The sequence below is a fragment of the Athene cunicularia genome (genome assembly GCF_003259725.1).
Source record: "Athene cunicularia isolate RWA chromosome 26 unlocalized genomic scaffold, athCun1 chr26_part1, whole genome shotgun sequence".
Lineage (NCBI taxonomy): Eukaryota > Metazoa > Chordata > Aves > Strigiformes > Strigidae > Athene > Athene cunicularia.
In genome coordinates, this window is record NW_020799136.1 from 1679832 (window position 1) to 1695660 (window position 15829).

The following is a 15829-nucleotide window of genomic DNA, read 5'->3' on the forward strand; positions in this document are numbered from 1 at the left end:
GGGGGGGCAGTTGGCCCGGTGGCAACGTACCTGTACTGGTCCCAGGGCCGTCAGCGGGTCCCTCCCTGTCCCCTTCTCCTTCTTACTCTTTCCTTTCCCCGTGGGCCAAGACCTCTGCCCTGGGCCCACTGGGGTCTTTATCAGTTTCTTTTCTCAGTCAGCATATAAACCTTGGCCCTTCTTATTTATCCTTAGGTTTATTTGTGCTGCTACTTGCTTTTTACTTGTATTTTAACTTCCAGTCCCTCAGAAGTTATCGAGGCTCTTTTATCTAACCTGAAAGTGCTGGCACTTGCTCGTGAGGGAAGTCACATGCCCAATACGTGGTTAATTAGTCCATAATGACACTGAACAGCACTGTCACCTGCATTTCGCTATCATGCTGTAAAATTAAAGCTAATGCTGCTCGCTTGCCCTTCCAGGAAAGTCGTGTGGTCCACCGGACATCCCGAATGGCAGCTTCAACTACACCACTGACCTGCTGTTTGGGGCCACAATAACCTACACCTGTAACGTGGGGTAAGCCCGGGCCCAGGCTTTTCACAGCTGGGGGGCTGTTTGCTTGGCATGGTGGGGGATGCTGGCAGCGGGGAGCTGCGGGGGTTGTCTCTCCTGTTGTCAAAACTGGTTATCTCCTGGGCATGAGGGCACGGCCTTGGCAGACTGCTTTTCCGCTGTTTTGCAAAGAATTTTGTTCCTTTCCTGTGGGTGCTCGGTTAGTCATTCAGCGTTTTCTGTTGCACAGTGGGTTCAGCTGTCTCTGTCTTCGCTAAGGGGTCTGAGGGAAAGGGGCTGCAGTGTCCTGGGGGTGCTGGGAGCAGGGTGAGAGGGAAAGAGAGTGGTTTGGGTACATCAGTGACACTCAGCTCTGCTCAGAAAATAAATCTGGGTCTACCACTGCGCAGCCTCAGGGTGGGGATGCCGTCTCACTCACAGTCCTGGGAGCTTCTGTCCACACAGGGCGAGTACAGAGTTTCCTCTAACTGCATCATATATTGTGTATTTCTTTAAGTATTAAGAAAATTGTATTTTATAGGAGGGCTAGCTGATTTTCCCCTAGGGTTCAGCTCCTCTGGAGAATACCATTAGAAACTGTACAACTTTCTGAATTTCTCAAGTTTTAAAAATTTTTTAAAAAGAGATTCAACCTTCCCATAGGTACCGATTAGTTGGGAAGACGTCTGCAGAATGTGTACTTAAAGGCAATGAAGTTTTTTGGAACGCAGAGCCATACTGTCAGGGTAAGCAGATCTTAAATGTTTTGTGTACATCTCCTCCTCGAAGCTATTGCAATAGATCTGGTGGTTTGGGGAACCGCAGCTGGATATTCTCGGCACCTAATGCAAATTCTTTCAGGCTTTAACAAGACTGACTCCTTACCTCTCCCCCAAACGCGCACTCTGGGTGGAGCTGGGAATGAAAATGAAATGCCAAGGAGGATCTGTGGATGTTGGTGTCCGATCTGTGAGAAAAGCAGCTCCCGAGGCTGCCTGTGGGTATCGCCCAGCGCAGCCACGCAGCGAGGTTCCGCCAGGCTGGCGCGGACGCTGCAGCGCCCGTGTTGTGCTCTCCGTCAGGCAGCCCTTGCTGAATTGTTTTGCAAGATTCCTTCAGACGCGACCGCGTGTCTAAAAATCTCAGTTTTCAAAGGAGAGATAAATGCCAAGAGTTTTGTTGGTGCTGTTTGGGCTTTTTTAGCATCCCGTGGGATGGGCCTGACCATCAGCTGGTGATGGTTTAGATGGTTTGCTGCTGTAGTCAGTATTCTGGCCTTACCCTTGGTAGTACAGCGAAGGGAGGAAATGCCATCACCAGCTGGTGAGGGTCCCAAACTGCTCGGTGAGGCCTCTTCTGTAGTGCCTCCTCTTGGACTATAGACGCTGTTTTGCCATTTTACCATTTATCCATTTAAATAAACCCGGGAAAACACTCAGAATTTAAAGATGCACTCAAGACCTTAGGTTGAGATGATTGCTTTAGGGCTGCTTCACTGGTTTTAATTTGGCTTTTTTTTTTTTTTTGTTTGGGTGAGTTTGGTTTGGGATTTTTTGTTGGTGGGTGATTTTTTTTTTCAGTAGCTTAGACCTCAGTTTCCTATTCAATGGACATGTTCTTGCATTTTCTTACTGTCGCTTTCCCATGCAGCTATTCCCTGTTTATCACCTCCTGTAATCGAGAATGGGCAGCTCATTGATGGGAACAGAGACTTCGTCTTTGGCATGGCTGTAACCTACAGATGTAACAAAGGTTTTTCTCTTGTTGGAGATTCCACAATTCACTGTGCAGCGGATGAAAACCAAAATGGAATCTGGAGCGGTCCAGCCCCTGAATGCAAAGGTAAATGCTTTCTCTCTCTCCTTATTCTTTTGACTTTGCTTCTCGTTCCTCTCCCGATCTGTACTTTCCCGATAGGCTGCCAAACATGAGAAGGTTGATTTGAGCCTAAAAGGATTCCCAGAGACTGTAATGCAGTGGTCTCTCAAGTCATGGTCAGAGGCAGGGCTTGGTTTAATGGATTCTTCAGCCCACAGAAAGCCTCCCTCTCCCTGCCCATGCCCAGGGCTTCCTGCAAATGAAAAATGAAGCTCTCGCATGTGCATTTTCTTAATGATGCCTCTGTTCAAAGAGTACCTGCACCCCACTGGGGACCTGCCTCTCTCAAGGGGAAAGGACCGCAGTTCTCTTACCGAGCTTCTCGTGTAATGCCTCTGGTATTACTGCAGGGCTTTTTCTTCTTGTGCTAAATATCCTTATCGTCTTATCTTCACTTCCAGTGGTCAGATGTAAAAATCCAGAAGTGAAAAATGGAAAAAAGTTATCTGGCTTTGGCACTGAGTACACGTATAAGGATACAGTGACCTTTGAGTGTGATCCTGGTCATTTATTGAATGGTAGTAACATAGTCACTTGTGAAGCAGATAATAGCTGGAAGCCACCTCTGCCAATGTGTGACCCAAGTGAGTACGAACAATTTTATTTCCCTGAGAAATTGCAGTGAAGTAGGTCTGAGGCTTTTGAGCAGGTCAGATTCTGAACCTTGTGTGCCTGGAGCCATGCCCTTGCAGGGTGTGTTGGCTTGGGTCCTCAGCGTGGCAGCCCACGCCAGTTATATATTTAGACCTAAAACTATTTATCTGTGAGCAGCAAATGAACCAAAAGTGCACTGAAAGGAGGGATGAAATTTCCTTCTACACCTGACAGACTTGCTTCACCAGCTTCCAGACCCGTTGGGGACATTTGGCTTCTGAGCCGAGCTGAATTAAGCCCCTGCAGGCTGGGTTGGTGGTCAGTGATGGAGCACCTCAGCCCCAGAGATGTTCCAAATCTCCATCTTTTCTCTGGTGAAGCAAACTCTGGTATATGCTGCTCCTTGCTGAATAAGTTGGATGCCAACTATATCCCAGACACTGACATTAAAACAGATTAAAATGTTGCATGCTCCGATACCCACGGTTGGCTATTGTTACTGCAGACCCTTCGGGTACTTTTCTGTAACCCACCTTCCTTTTCTCTCCGACTGTCAGTCCTCTGCGGCCCTGCTCCTCGCTTCCCTTTCGCCGAGTTAACGAGCTCTGTGGGTGACAGCTCTCTTGCTGGAACTAAGCTGAGCTACCGGTGTAAACCCGGTTACGCTGCAGCAAGTGGAAAGTCCTCTGTTGTCACTTGTCTGGATGATAAAACCTGGTCTGCAGACCCAGACTTCTGTATACGTGAGTATCCCTGTTCCTCCTTTGTCTTGACTGTGCAAGTGATCTGTACACACCTGAGAGGTTCCTCTGAAATTTGGGTCATGCCCTTCTCTGGGTTTGACGTAATTCCTGCGCTGCTTTCTCTTCTCCAGGGCAGCGATGTTCTCCTCCCACCATAGAGAACGGGGATGTGATCGCAGACAATTTCCTCTTTGAGACAGTTGTGACGTTCACCTGTCATCCTGGGTGAGTGGATTGCTGCTTACAAGGGACCAACTCAAGGGTGAGAACATGGGGATTGCGGGCGGTAACATCCACCCCCCAGCTTCCCCGTGCAAGGCTCCAGTGAAATCGTATATTACGTCTTCAGTGGGGTGAGCAGGTGGCAACATGTGTGTGCTTGGCAATGCAGTGAACTGCTTCAACTCGGCTCCAACCAGTGCCCTTATTTAGTGGTGGTGATGTGACCAGATCCCATTTCACAGCAGGGGCAACTTCTGGTTAAGAACTTGCCCGCATGTAGTGGTGGGAGGCGGGGAAGAACCTTTTCTGGGTTCTCTTCTGGGAAGTACTAAACTTCATCTCTTTCTTTAGGTTTGAATTAAAGGGGTCATCTTCTGCCAAGTGTGTGGTATCAGGAAATGGAGTAGATTGGGACGCAGCATCTCCCTACTGTGAAAGTAAGAGGGGAAAATCCATGCACAGAGCCATTAAGATAATAGTTGGAAATGCACTGGTGTAGCTGCCTTGCTGGTGGGCTTGGGCTGCTCTTGCTTTTTAATTTAATCAGCTGTAAAATTGAGGGTTTCAGTACTAACTCAAGCTGTAGGGCCTGAGGTGCAATAGTCTCATACAGTTCAGAAATTATGCTGGCAAAGTGGAAGGAGCAAGGAAGAGCAGGAATTATTTAAAAAAAAAAAGTCACAGGAAGAAAGTTTTCTTTCTGTAGTTACCAGGGAAAGAGGAAGATCATTGGATGTTAGAACTCGGTCCACTCCATTTGGTACAACACTGAAATCAGGGGTTACAAAGTTGGTGTATAGTGTTATGTGAAGCTAGAAAGGGCTGAAGTATTTCTTCTGGCCTAATTAGGCACTTCAGTGGCTGATTTCATGGGGTGTGATCCTGGAGCTGTGGCTAATGGCCGTAACTGAGGCGAGTACCAAGCAAGAAAGCTCAAAGTCTTTTCAGTTGCTGCTGGATGGGTGGCGTTTGGCTGTACCTCCTCCTCCCCACACAGCTCTGCACCTCCTCCGTTAGGAGAAGTACTCAGACGCTCTCGCTGATGTCCCTCCTGTAGGACAGCTCCCTGATGTTCTCTGTGAAGATCCCCCCACGATTGACAATGGGATACACAATGGCACGAAGGGTGGGGCCTTTGTCTACGGCTCTGTCGTGGTTTATAAATGCAAAGATGGCTTCACCCTTGCTGGAGCGGCCTCTATCCACTGTACGGTTGATCATCAAGACCGTGGAGTCTGGAGCAAGCCTACTCCTGAATGCAAAGGTGGGGTTCTTCCTACAGAACAGCTCCCTGATGTTCTCTGCGAAGAGCCCCCAATGATTGACAACGGGATGCACAATGGCACGAAGGGCAGAGCCTTTGTCCACGGCTCTGTTGTAGTTTATAAGTGCAAGGAGGGCTTTACCCTTGCTGGAGCGGCCTCTATTCGCTGTACGGTTGATCTTCAAGACCATGGAGTCTGGAGCAAGCCTACTCCTGAATGCAAAGGTGACTGTCTTCTGTATCTGTCTTGCTGCCTCCTCTCTGTCTTCAAAATACCTATCTTCTCCTTCCTCCGTGAATCCTCAAATCAGATAATTCTGCTAAGGTGTAAGCCTTCGATGCTTCCTGAAACAGCTTCAGCCACAGTCTCGTGCCAAACGAGCACGATTAGGTTGCAGTGTGGACTTGCAGGCTAGTGGAAATGTATCCTGGTAAATACATCTAGGTTTTAACAGGTAAAACGTCGGTGGAGTTGGGCTACGCAGGGGTCCCGTTCTGTGTGTTGCTTGAATTGTCTTCCATGTGCGTTGGCTCTGGTTCGAGATACTGCACGTGGTGTCATCTGATGAATTACCGTGCTGAACGGGCACAGAGTTTCATGTTTGGCTTGCTTCCCTTCCAGGTGCAGCGAACATGATCACTGTTGGTAAGTAATACAGATTCCTGAAGCCCTGTGCCGTGCTCTTGCCTGTCTTTATGTTGTTGTCTCCTGTGTGTTCTGCTTGAAATAGGTTTAAAAGCCTTCTGCTACAGTCTGTTCTTCTATTTATATTGTTACTTTGAGATCATGCTGTGAAAAAAGGGGGGAAGGTAAAGGGGACCAGGGAGGGAAAAGATAGTTGAATATGTTTTGAGTAAAGACTGAAGCTTCTTATCTGTCTGCTGTAGGAATCTTCCCCCTCCTCCTGGCATTGCTGATTATGAACATCTAGATTAGGGAACAGGCCCAGCGGGGAGGCAGCTGTAGATGTGTTGAACTTGATCACGCCCATCCCAGTGCCCTGCTTTTCTCTCCTGTGAAACTGGCCTCGAAGCAGCCACCAACAGCCCCGGGATGACGAACCCCGACGCTCCGTGCCGCTGCCCGGGACTGCCCTCACGCTTTTGGACGCAGCAGCTCAAGCGCGGGGCCGGGCTGGGAGGATCTCTGCCACCCAGCTGAGAACGCTCTTCAGAACTCGAGTGATTATCCCCACGTGAAGTTGCAATGATGCCAAAGACATTCATGCTGCAATAGAAAGGCTCAAGAAAATCCTGCGCTTCAGGTACCTCCACATGCCGTTTCTCAGCCCCGCTACGGTCACGTTGTGCCTGGTCCTAGTTGGGATTCAGGGGTTTCTTAAGTGTTCTGAGGTGGAAAGTGCTGCCACTGCCAAGAGGATTAACAGTGATGTCTTCATGTGAGTGATACATAATTTAAAAAAATGGATATGAATAAGTCAGGTGTAATTTGTGACTACCAAAAGCACTGAAAATGTTCATATAAAAGCGCAATTGTAGCCGTTACTTCGAGGCGAGTCTGAACCCTTGTGCAAATAGCAATCCTTCCAAATCAGTAATTTTACCAGAGAGAAAAAAATTTAAATATCTTATGACAAAGAACTACTATTCTGACTCTTCCTGTGTGTACTAAGATTAGTTTTAATCTTCGGCTGAAGGTCTCTGCCCTGGCACTGTCATTGTATCACGACGAGGCTTTTCCGCAAGTACCTTGTGGAAACGCCCGTCTTGTCTCTGCGGTGACTCAACGCTTCTACCCAAGTGCTGAAGCTTTCGGTGGGCTGAAAGCCCCGGGGGAGCGCAGCTGGGTGGGTGCTTGGAGGCAGCGGAGCTCATCCACGGGCAGGTGTGTCCGGGCCGAATGCAGAACTTGCAGGTGTCGTGGCAGATGCCACCAAACATCAGAAAGTTGTTGCGTGTGAACCTTTTCACTTTCTGCTCAAATGCTGCCTGCCTGGGGCGAGTCCAAAGCAGGGGATCGCTGTCTGACTTTGCACTTAAAAGGCTTTTTCAGGGGGTGCAGTGCACCCCAACTGTGCTGGCTCCCAGCACAGGTTGGCCGGGTGCCAGCTCAGCCCCAGGGTGCCCAGGGGCTGTGGTGGTTCTGGGGAGAAAACGCGGGGTTTTGGGCTCTTGCCCTGCTCGCAGCAGGGCTGGCGGGTGGCTGCACAGGGCGACTGCTGCTCTGATGCTGCACCCGCGGCAGGCGCAGATGCACATCGAGCCAGAGCCTTAATTTATTCCTCCATGGGGAACAGGACGCAAACCCCACACCACCTTTCTTGCACTGTGTTTTCATCTGTCTGACCTATCTCGCTGGTTGTTGTGCTGAGAACAGTTTGTGAGGGTGGATAGAGGTGAGCGAGGACGCGTGCTGTCCTCAACTCCAGCCAGGCTTTGGCAGTGCCACAGGGACAGCTCCGATGACGGGACCTCTGTCACTTTATTTAAACCAAAGAAGCAGGCAAAAGTGCCCTTGATTTGTCTGGCTGATAGAAAGCCCATGTTGTGGTGTTGATGTCCTTTCCTGGCTTTAACTCAGCCTCGCTAAACAATCACTTAATAAGCGAAAGAGGGATGTAGCATCTCGTCAAATGAAGTAAGGATTTGAAGGTTTCCTGAGAATCCTGTTTATAAGGGGAAAAAAAAAACCCTGTGATGAAATTTAAACTTGTTGAGCCCGAATCCAGCTTGAGACATCAGGACTTTTAGCTGCCAGTAAAGCAAGAATTTGAGGTTTGGTGTTTTGTCTGACACAGAGGTGAATCGCCCATCTGTGAGCTTCTCATGACGCGCACTTGGGATCAGGAAGTATTTGAAATGTGTCTACTACATGCTTTTTGTTTCTGCATTTTCACAGTGCTTTCCTGTTAACAGGAACACGCATCTAATGAGAGGGAAAACCACAAATAGCCATTTCCATCAACAAGTTAGCCCTGTTCCAAATAAACCCACAAAGTTCTCCCTTCCCCGCAGAGCACTGTCCTGCTCAGCTGTCACTGGGGCACTGCCAGATACTGTTTTTGGAAACCAGTCTGCAGAACAAGGACTTGCAGATTGCTGGTTATTTGTATGTATTTCTTACCATAAGCCATGTTTGTGACTAGAAGAACAAAACACAAATGTAAAGCCTCACAGCTTAGTGTTGTGTTCTGTTTCGTTATTTTAATCCCAGCACAATTATTCCTGTTGCCTAGTCCAGAGTGGTTGTTCCAAATGATTTAAGACCTGATTTAGGTCTTGGATCATTTGGAAAAAATGCAACCGCATGGAAAATCATTTGGAAAATCTGCAACCAAATGGAAGAAACTGTGAATGCTGTGACATAGCTTACGGGTGTTGAAGAGTGCTTATCTGCTGTGTTCATAATTGAGTTTACATAATTTTACTTCATAATCTGAGTGTAAACAAGTGCAATTCTGAAGTGTAAATGTTGGGTCTGTAAACACTGGAAGATCTTTGTCAATAAAAGAGATAAAAAGACTTGAGTAATGCACACTTCGCTGCTTGTGTTAGGCTCAGAAAACATCCTCTGCTATGTGAGGTGGGGAGCTGGAGGTTCCTGTGGCTGCTCCTACATCAAAAAGTCTTGTCTGTGGATTTTTATTCTTCCAGCCAGTGGCAAGGGATGAGGCCACCTTGGATATGAGTCCTAGAGCAGCCAGGGTCGGGTCAGGAGGGGTCAGGTCCCTGGCTGCAGGGCTGCACCGCCTGGCCCAAGCACCCACGGCCCTGAGGGACAGACGCGTCCCCGACAGCCGCCAGTCCCACGTGTGTGGGAGGAGAGAATGTACCACTCTGCCCTTCCCGTACCCGGGCACCAAGCCATGCCCCTTCGGCGTGGGAAGGGCTGCTGTCACCACCCGGGGACTTGGGGCAGAGCCTGGGTCACTTCCCTAACTGAGGATGCCCCCCACCAAGGGCACGGTTTGGCTGACAGTACCTCTGTGCCTGCACCCACCCCTCTCACAGGTCCCTGTGGTCCCAGGGGCCCATCCTCCCCTGCCAAAAATAGCAGCAGAAGCAGCGTGTGGGACCTGCAGCCTGCCCGAGGGTGGTGGCTGTGCCCATCCTGTTTTGGGGAGCCCACAGGTTCCTGTCCCGTGGCCCTGGGAAGCCCCGCAGCTGCGGCTCCTTCCGCACATGGGGGCAGTGGGGGGAACTGGGGTGCCTTTATCTTCCCACAGCCCCCCAGGAGCTGCAGTCTGCACCGGGGACCGGAGCATGGTGCTTGCCTTCGCCCTCTGCCTCCTGGGCAGCTCCGCGTTGCTCCTGGCCACCACGGACAGGGCTCAAGGTAAGGAGGACCAGCAGGTCTGCACCGCTGGGGCCTTCCTCTCATGGCCCTCTTCTTCCTCATCTCTGCTCCTCTCCTCGCTGATCCTTTTGCTTTTCCCTGAGCCTTATGCTGGCCCCGGGTGGACCTCAGCACGGCAGACCCTGAGCATCACGGAGCCTCTGAGCTTCTCTGCTAATGAAAAAGACTCTCTGGGATGGCACCGGGGCCACGCTGTGCCCTTCAGTGGCCAGGGGAAAGGGAGCTACAACTTCTCCATGGAAGGCTGTGAAGAGTCTTTCACAACTTGCCTGGCTTCTCGTAACATACGTGTTTAAACTGCCAAAGTAAAGCTGGTTATGGGTACCGCGTCTTAGAGCAGTGAGGCAAGGAGCTTGTTCCAATAACAGATTGTGTTTGAGCTCTGTCAAACTGAAATTTCCTGTGATAAACAGAAATGCATTGAGATGACACAGGAGAGTAAAATGGCAAAAGACTGTGCTGTTTGGTGTGTTCAGTCTGAAAGCCCACAGGGCATGAAAGCCTGGGAGGTAGCCGGGTGTGCCCGTGTGTTTGAGACAGGGTAGCCAAAACCTACAGAAGCTCAGCTCCATCACTGCAGTGTGGTGGTGTTTACTCCTTCCTGTCCTGTAAGCTGTAAGGTGCTGCAACCTGGCTGCCCTGGTAAGATTTGAGAAGTGTCTTGGTACCATATGGAGAAGACTTCAGCCTCTATCCTCAATCACGTTCATTACTCACTGGCATCTTGAGAGACCAAAGGCTGACCTTAGCTGGCTGCAGTAGCTCAGTGGCAGGCTGGGAGTCAAGCATCAGTGACTGCGAAAGGCTAGATTATGTTCTTTTAAAAAAAGAAATATCACTAAGTTAACACTTTGTAAAAAGGTTAAGTCATATTTTCTTCTATTATACTTGGGTTTCTGTATATTCAGCTGAGGTATATGCGTTCAGTTCCCAGCCTTGTGGAAGCAGCTGTCATTGCTCCCGTGCCGTCTGATGCTGGAGAGCTGTGGTTCTCCAGCAAAGCCAGCCTCGGAGCTCGCGATGGGCTGTGCCTGAACAGCGCAGAGGCACAGAGCTGTGGCCCTTTACTCAGCAATTCAAAGGATATTATCAGTGAGAGGCGTCTCTTTTACCTTCTTTCTACATTTCCGCATCTAGTGCAAGTATTTGCCCGGTGAATAAAAAGGTACTTCCCTGTGGCTTTAGTTGTGAACATCTGCCTGCCTCTCTGCCTGTCTACCTCTGCCTCTCCCTTTCCCTCTGCAAACAACCCCTCGGCACCCCTGGAAGCACCCCAGCAGGTTCACGGTAGGTCCCCTCTAAGGCACAGCAGAGGTTTCACATGGCACCCCCAGCCCACACTGCACACCCCTGGGTGCCCCTGCTAGCACAGAGCCCTGGGCTGCCGTTAGGTCGGTCCTGGGTGGTCCTGCCAACGTTTCCCCAGTCAGATTGGACCCAGGGGATGGTCCCAGCCTGTGGGGTAGGAGCACGCAGAAAGGCCACGGAAGGCTCTTGACCTCGCTAGGTGATTGACACAAAATCCTGGACACGCAGTTCTTCTGCCTCACTCCCCTGCTCAGGCTGTGTGGAAACCATCAACGCAGCAACCAGCTCAGGCAGGAAGAGCTTGAGAGCTGTGTAGGTAAATGATGTTTTATTTCTCTCCCTTTTCCAGCCTCCTATTGCCCATTCCCACGTGTCCGCCATGGGAAGAGAGTATCCATCGCTCGCTCTTTCTACAGGACCGGGGACACCGTAAGCTTTGTGTGCAACACAGGGTACACCCTGCAGGGCTCCCGCAAAAGCATGTGCCGAGCTAAATTCGGATGGATCCCACCTCTGCCAGTGTGCAAAAAGGGCAAGTGTCCCAGCGTGCGGCGCGAGTGGTGATAGCCACGGGGGGAAGCTCCCTCTTGGGTCTGCTAAAATTCGGTGGGAAAACAAAGCCGGGGTGAATCCGTCCTCCTTGCTTCTCAAACCAAAGTGCTGCCAGCTTGGCTCTCGGAGACAGAAATGGCTTCGAAGAAACTAGCTGGGGAGAGACATGGGGGTGGCTGCAGCCTGCCCTGCCTTGGGCTCTGAGAGGGATGGGGAGAAGTTAACCCTGGGCTGAGCTGCTGTGTGGCCAGAGGCTGTAACACCCCTGGCACGCTCGAGGGCTGCGGGGATGGCAGGATCTGCCGCCCTGGGGGGATATCGGTGACTCTGCTTCTGGTCAGATGTGGGATGTTTTCATCTTCCTCCTGGAACAGGAAGTAATCACAGCTTCTCGCTCTTGCTGCTTCCGTGTCCATGTGCATCTTCTGCCCAATGCCTTGACGTGCCTGGGAGTCCTCTGGTCAGGATGTCATTATTGTTAGAAATTTCCTCCAGCCACAATGTGATTGTAATCTTAGCGCTGCCGTCCCTTTTGTTAACTAATACTTTGAACTAGCAAATGGAACAAAGACTAAGCAGAATTCAGGATATTACCCTGATATTACCCAAATTGTCCCAGTAGCACATAGAATGGCAAACAGCTGACTCACAGGGCAACTTCTTTTCCCTTTCCAGAGGTGACATGTCCTCGGCCACCAAACATCGCCAACGGGCTGCACAGCGGACAGTCCTTGAACAAGTTTTCTCCGGGAGTGACCGTGTACTATGGCTGCAAGGATGGCTACGAGCTGTTTGGAAACGTGTCCATCAACTGCACAGAGGCCGGGGTGTGGAGCTGGCCCCTGCCCCGCTGCAAAGGTGGGTGGGTGAGTGCTCCATTGCTGGGGAGGGGGCTGGTGGAAAGGGTGCTGGATGTCCTGTAGGAACAGCACAGACGGGCTCATGGCAGAGATGAGAAGGGAGGGGGCCGTGTGTGCAGGATCCGGCCCATGTGCTGAAGTTTAAAGGGTGCTGTCCATGTTCCCCACAGCAATCGGCTGTGACGTTCCCGAGGTGCAGAACGGGCAGGTCCATGGGCTGCAGAGCACCTACAAAGCTGGAGAGACTCTTCACTTTGGCTGCGACATCGGTTATGCCTCAGAGGACGCCTATGAGGCCCAGTGCCTGCCCGGGGGGGCCTGGGATCCACCAGTGCTCATCTGCGAGAAGGGTGAGTGTGGGTGCCCACTGCTTCCCCGAGGGTAGCCCTGCCCGGGGTGCTCCCTGCAGGCAGGGACAGCGTGTGCAGGCAGGGACAGCGTGTGTAGGCAGAGCCGTAACTGCAATGGGCTTTCACCCATCGTTCAAGCATCCCACCAGCTCCTTCTCTCGCACGCTGCTCTCTCGCTGAGTCTTTCTGCCTCCCTCTCGCAGTCCGACCTTGCCCCATGCCTCCGGAGATCACCAATGGACATCACAATGCCAAGGACAAAGCATTTTTTACCACGGGAATGTCTGTAACATACACCTGCGATCCTGGCTACTACCTTGTTGGAAATGCCTCTGTGTTCTGCAGAGCATCAGGGAACTGGAGTCAGCCCAGCCCTCGCTGTGAAGGTGCGTCCGTTTCTGTCCCCTTGCGGGAGAAGCTCATAGTGTGGCTCTGAGCCCAGGGGAGATCCTGACTTGTCACTGAGCCCTTCAGTGAGGGATTCAATTCCCCTTTAATGAAATATAAAGTTTTATAACACGTAAATAAGAAGCTTAGACACATGAACCACAGCTGGGTCTTTCTATAACTGCAGCTGCACACGCTGTACCTCGCTCTTATGCTGGGGCTGGGTGCTGGTCACCCTGCAGTGTATGTCCGGGAGCTGGCACATCCCCTCTTAATGTGAGATCAAGTGCAAAGGGGGCTTCAGAGCCAGCACCCTTGTCCCGGCGCTCCGGTGGCAGCCTGGCTGCAGCACACCACGGAGAGCCGGCCGGTGATGGTACGGGGGACCAGGCACGGCCATGGGGTGTGACAGCCTTCAGGGTGAGACCAGAGGGATTTTTACAAATCAGTCCAACCGTCTTTGTCCAGAAAAGTTAGAGGAGATGTTGGGCACCCAAAGAGTGGCTGTCAGGCCAGACCTGGCAGTACCTGTTGTGCGAGCCCTCTGCCTTCCTCATGTGCCTTCCCCCATGTCTGCTGTGCAGGAGGTTTGCATTGAGCTGTCTCTCAGGTGTCTCCTCTCCCAGATGTTCTCATGGGCTTTTCCTCTCTCTCTCCAGAGGTGACATGTCCTCGGCCACCAAACATCGCCAATGGGCTGCACAGCGGACAGTCCTTGAACAAGTTTTCTCCGGGAGTGACCGTGTACTATGGCTGCAAGGATGGCTACGAGCTGTTTGGAAACGTGTCCATCAACTGCACAGAGGCCGGGGTGTGGAGCTGGCCCCTGCCCCGCTGCAAAGGTGGGGGGGGTGGGTGCTCCATTGCTGGGGAGGGGGCTGGCGGAAAGGGTGCTGGATGTCCTGTAGGAACAGCACAGACGGGCTCATGGCAGAGATGAGAAGGGAGGGGGCCGTGTGTGCAGGATCCGGCCCATGTGCTGAAGTTTAATGGGTGCTGTCCATGTTCCCCACAGCAATCGGCTGCGACGTTCCCGAGGTGCAGAACGGGCAGGTCCATGGGCTGCAAAGCACCTACAAAGCTGGAGAGACTCTTCACTTTGGCTGTGACATCGGTTATGCCTCAGAGGACGCCTATGAGGCCCAGTGCCTGCCCGGGGGGGCCTGGGATCCACCGGTGCTCGTCTGCGAGAAGGGTGAGTGTGGGTGCCCACTGCTTCCCCGAGGGTAGCCCTGCCCGGGGTGCTCCTTGCAGGCAGGGACAGCGTGTGCAGGCAGGGACAGCGTGTGCAGGCAGGGACAGCATGTGCAGGCAAAGCCGTAACTGCAATGGGCTTTCACCCATCGTTCAAGCATCCCACCAGCTCCTTCTCTTGCACGCTGCTCTCTCGCTGAGTTGAGTCTTTCTGCCTCCCTGTCGCAGTCCGACCCTGCCCCATGCCTCCGGAGATCACCAATGGACATCACAATGCCAAGGACAAAGCATTTTTTACCACGGGAATGTTTGTAACATACACCTGCGATCCTGGCTACTACCTTGTTGGAAATGCCGCTGTGTTCTGCAGAGCATCAGGGAACTGGAGCCAGCCCAGCCCTCGCTGTGAAGGTGCGTCCGTGTCTGTCCCCTTGCGGGAGAAGCTCATAGTGTGGCTCTGAGCCCAGGGGAGATCCTGACCATTGCAGCCAGATCCTCAGAGAGTGTTAATTCCATATAGTGTTGCACGGTATAAATTTATTTCAAGTCCTTCTATTGTCAAGGTGGGGCTGGCGATGTTTATGTAGAAGTTATGTTGATTTTTTTGTCGCAATATTAACAGCTTGTGAGTTTTTTGTTTTGATTTGTTCCAACATCCTCTGCATATCTCTTTGGCGCGTCATCATTTCCAGTGGCTGTCTGCAGAAATCCAGATATAGAGAATGGAAGGCAAGTTGATGGTCACGGCTCTATCTCTGCACCTGGGCAAATGTTGACATTTCAGTGTGACGATGGTTACAGCCTGCAAGGCAGTGCTAAAGTCTTCTGCCAGGAGGATGGCAGCTGGCACCCTCCTGTTCCCTTCTGCAATAGACCACACCATTACCAGGAGCTCTCCAACAGGCCTGAACTGCAAGGTAAATAGTGACACAATTGCCCTGGGGTACACTGCTATTTTTTGTCCCTTAACTCCATTAAAAAATTGTGGTTAAACCCTGTGAGTGGAAGATTTAAGTATATCCTGGGAATAAGAACCTGATCCTCTGGAATCCTCTGAACAAATATGTTGTGTTTGTTCAATAATAGCTATATTAAGCCAAAAAAACCCACAATTTTGCAAGGCAAACCAAATACCCTTTCTCATAACAGTGTTCTTTCTGTGTTTGCACCCAGCATGCTTGTCCTGCCTGATTCTCATGTCTGTTTTCTTTCTCAATAGGTGGTTGTGGTGCTCCTACAAGGTTACACTTTGCTGAGCTAAATCAGGAGCATATAAATGAGATTGCTTTTTCTGTTGGGAAGACTGTGCAATACACTTGCCGACCTGGATATGCTAAACACCCAGGAATGTCACCTACTATTACATGCCTTGAGAGCGGAGTGTGGTCAGAAGCACTAGAATTCTGTAAAAGTGAATAGCTCCTTGATTTGGTGTCCGTTATTCAAGAAGGATAGGCGCTAGGTTCTGTCCACGCTGAAAAAAACTTAACGTTATTCTGATGTTCAAATAGTATGTGACTAGTAAAGCCATGTAACTCTGTTATTCAAAACCCGTTTGGGGGGTAATTGGAAATGTGGACAGATTACTGGAGTAATAGTTGCATCTGTTGCACCATGGTATGGATAGACAGAAGCCTAAAATGAGGTTTTTTTTCCTCCTCCAG

General features: G+C 50.9%; 1 protein-coding gene across 1 annotated transcript in view; it reads left to right on the forward strand.

Annotated features, from left to right (window-relative positions):
- The window catches only part of CR1 (complement C3b/C4b receptor 1 (Knops blood group)), an 83753-nt gene that overhangs the window by 39464 nt on the left and 28460 nt on the right, over positions 1 to 15829 (forward strand). Inside the window, exons 32-47 of the mRNA XM_026864107.1 lie at positions 423 to 519; positions 1159 to 1241; positions 2146 to 2337; positions 2775 to 2957; positions 3525 to 3710; positions 3842 to 3935; positions 4284 to 4369; positions 4990 to 5421; positions 5819 to 5842; positions 12050 to 12232; positions 12405 to 12584; positions 12788 to 12970; positions 13631 to 13813; positions 13987 to 14166; positions 14394 to 14576; positions 14858 to 15082. Of these exons, the coding sequence (XP_026719908.1) occupies positions 423 to 519; positions 1159 to 1241; positions 2146 to 2337; positions 2775 to 2957; positions 3525 to 3710; positions 3842 to 3935; positions 4284 to 4369; positions 4990 to 5421; positions 5819 to 5842; positions 12050 to 12232; positions 12405 to 12584; positions 12788 to 12970; positions 13631 to 13813; positions 13987 to 14166; positions 14394 to 14576; positions 14858 to 15082 (2694 nt within the window). The remainder of the gene's footprint in view (positions 1 to 422; positions 520 to 1158; positions 1242 to 2145; positions 2338 to 2774; positions 2958 to 3524; positions 3711 to 3841; positions 3936 to 4283; positions 4370 to 4989; positions 5422 to 5818; positions 5843 to 12049; positions 12233 to 12404; positions 12585 to 12787; positions 12971 to 13630; positions 13814 to 13986; positions 14167 to 14393; positions 14577 to 14857; positions 15083 to 15829) is intronic.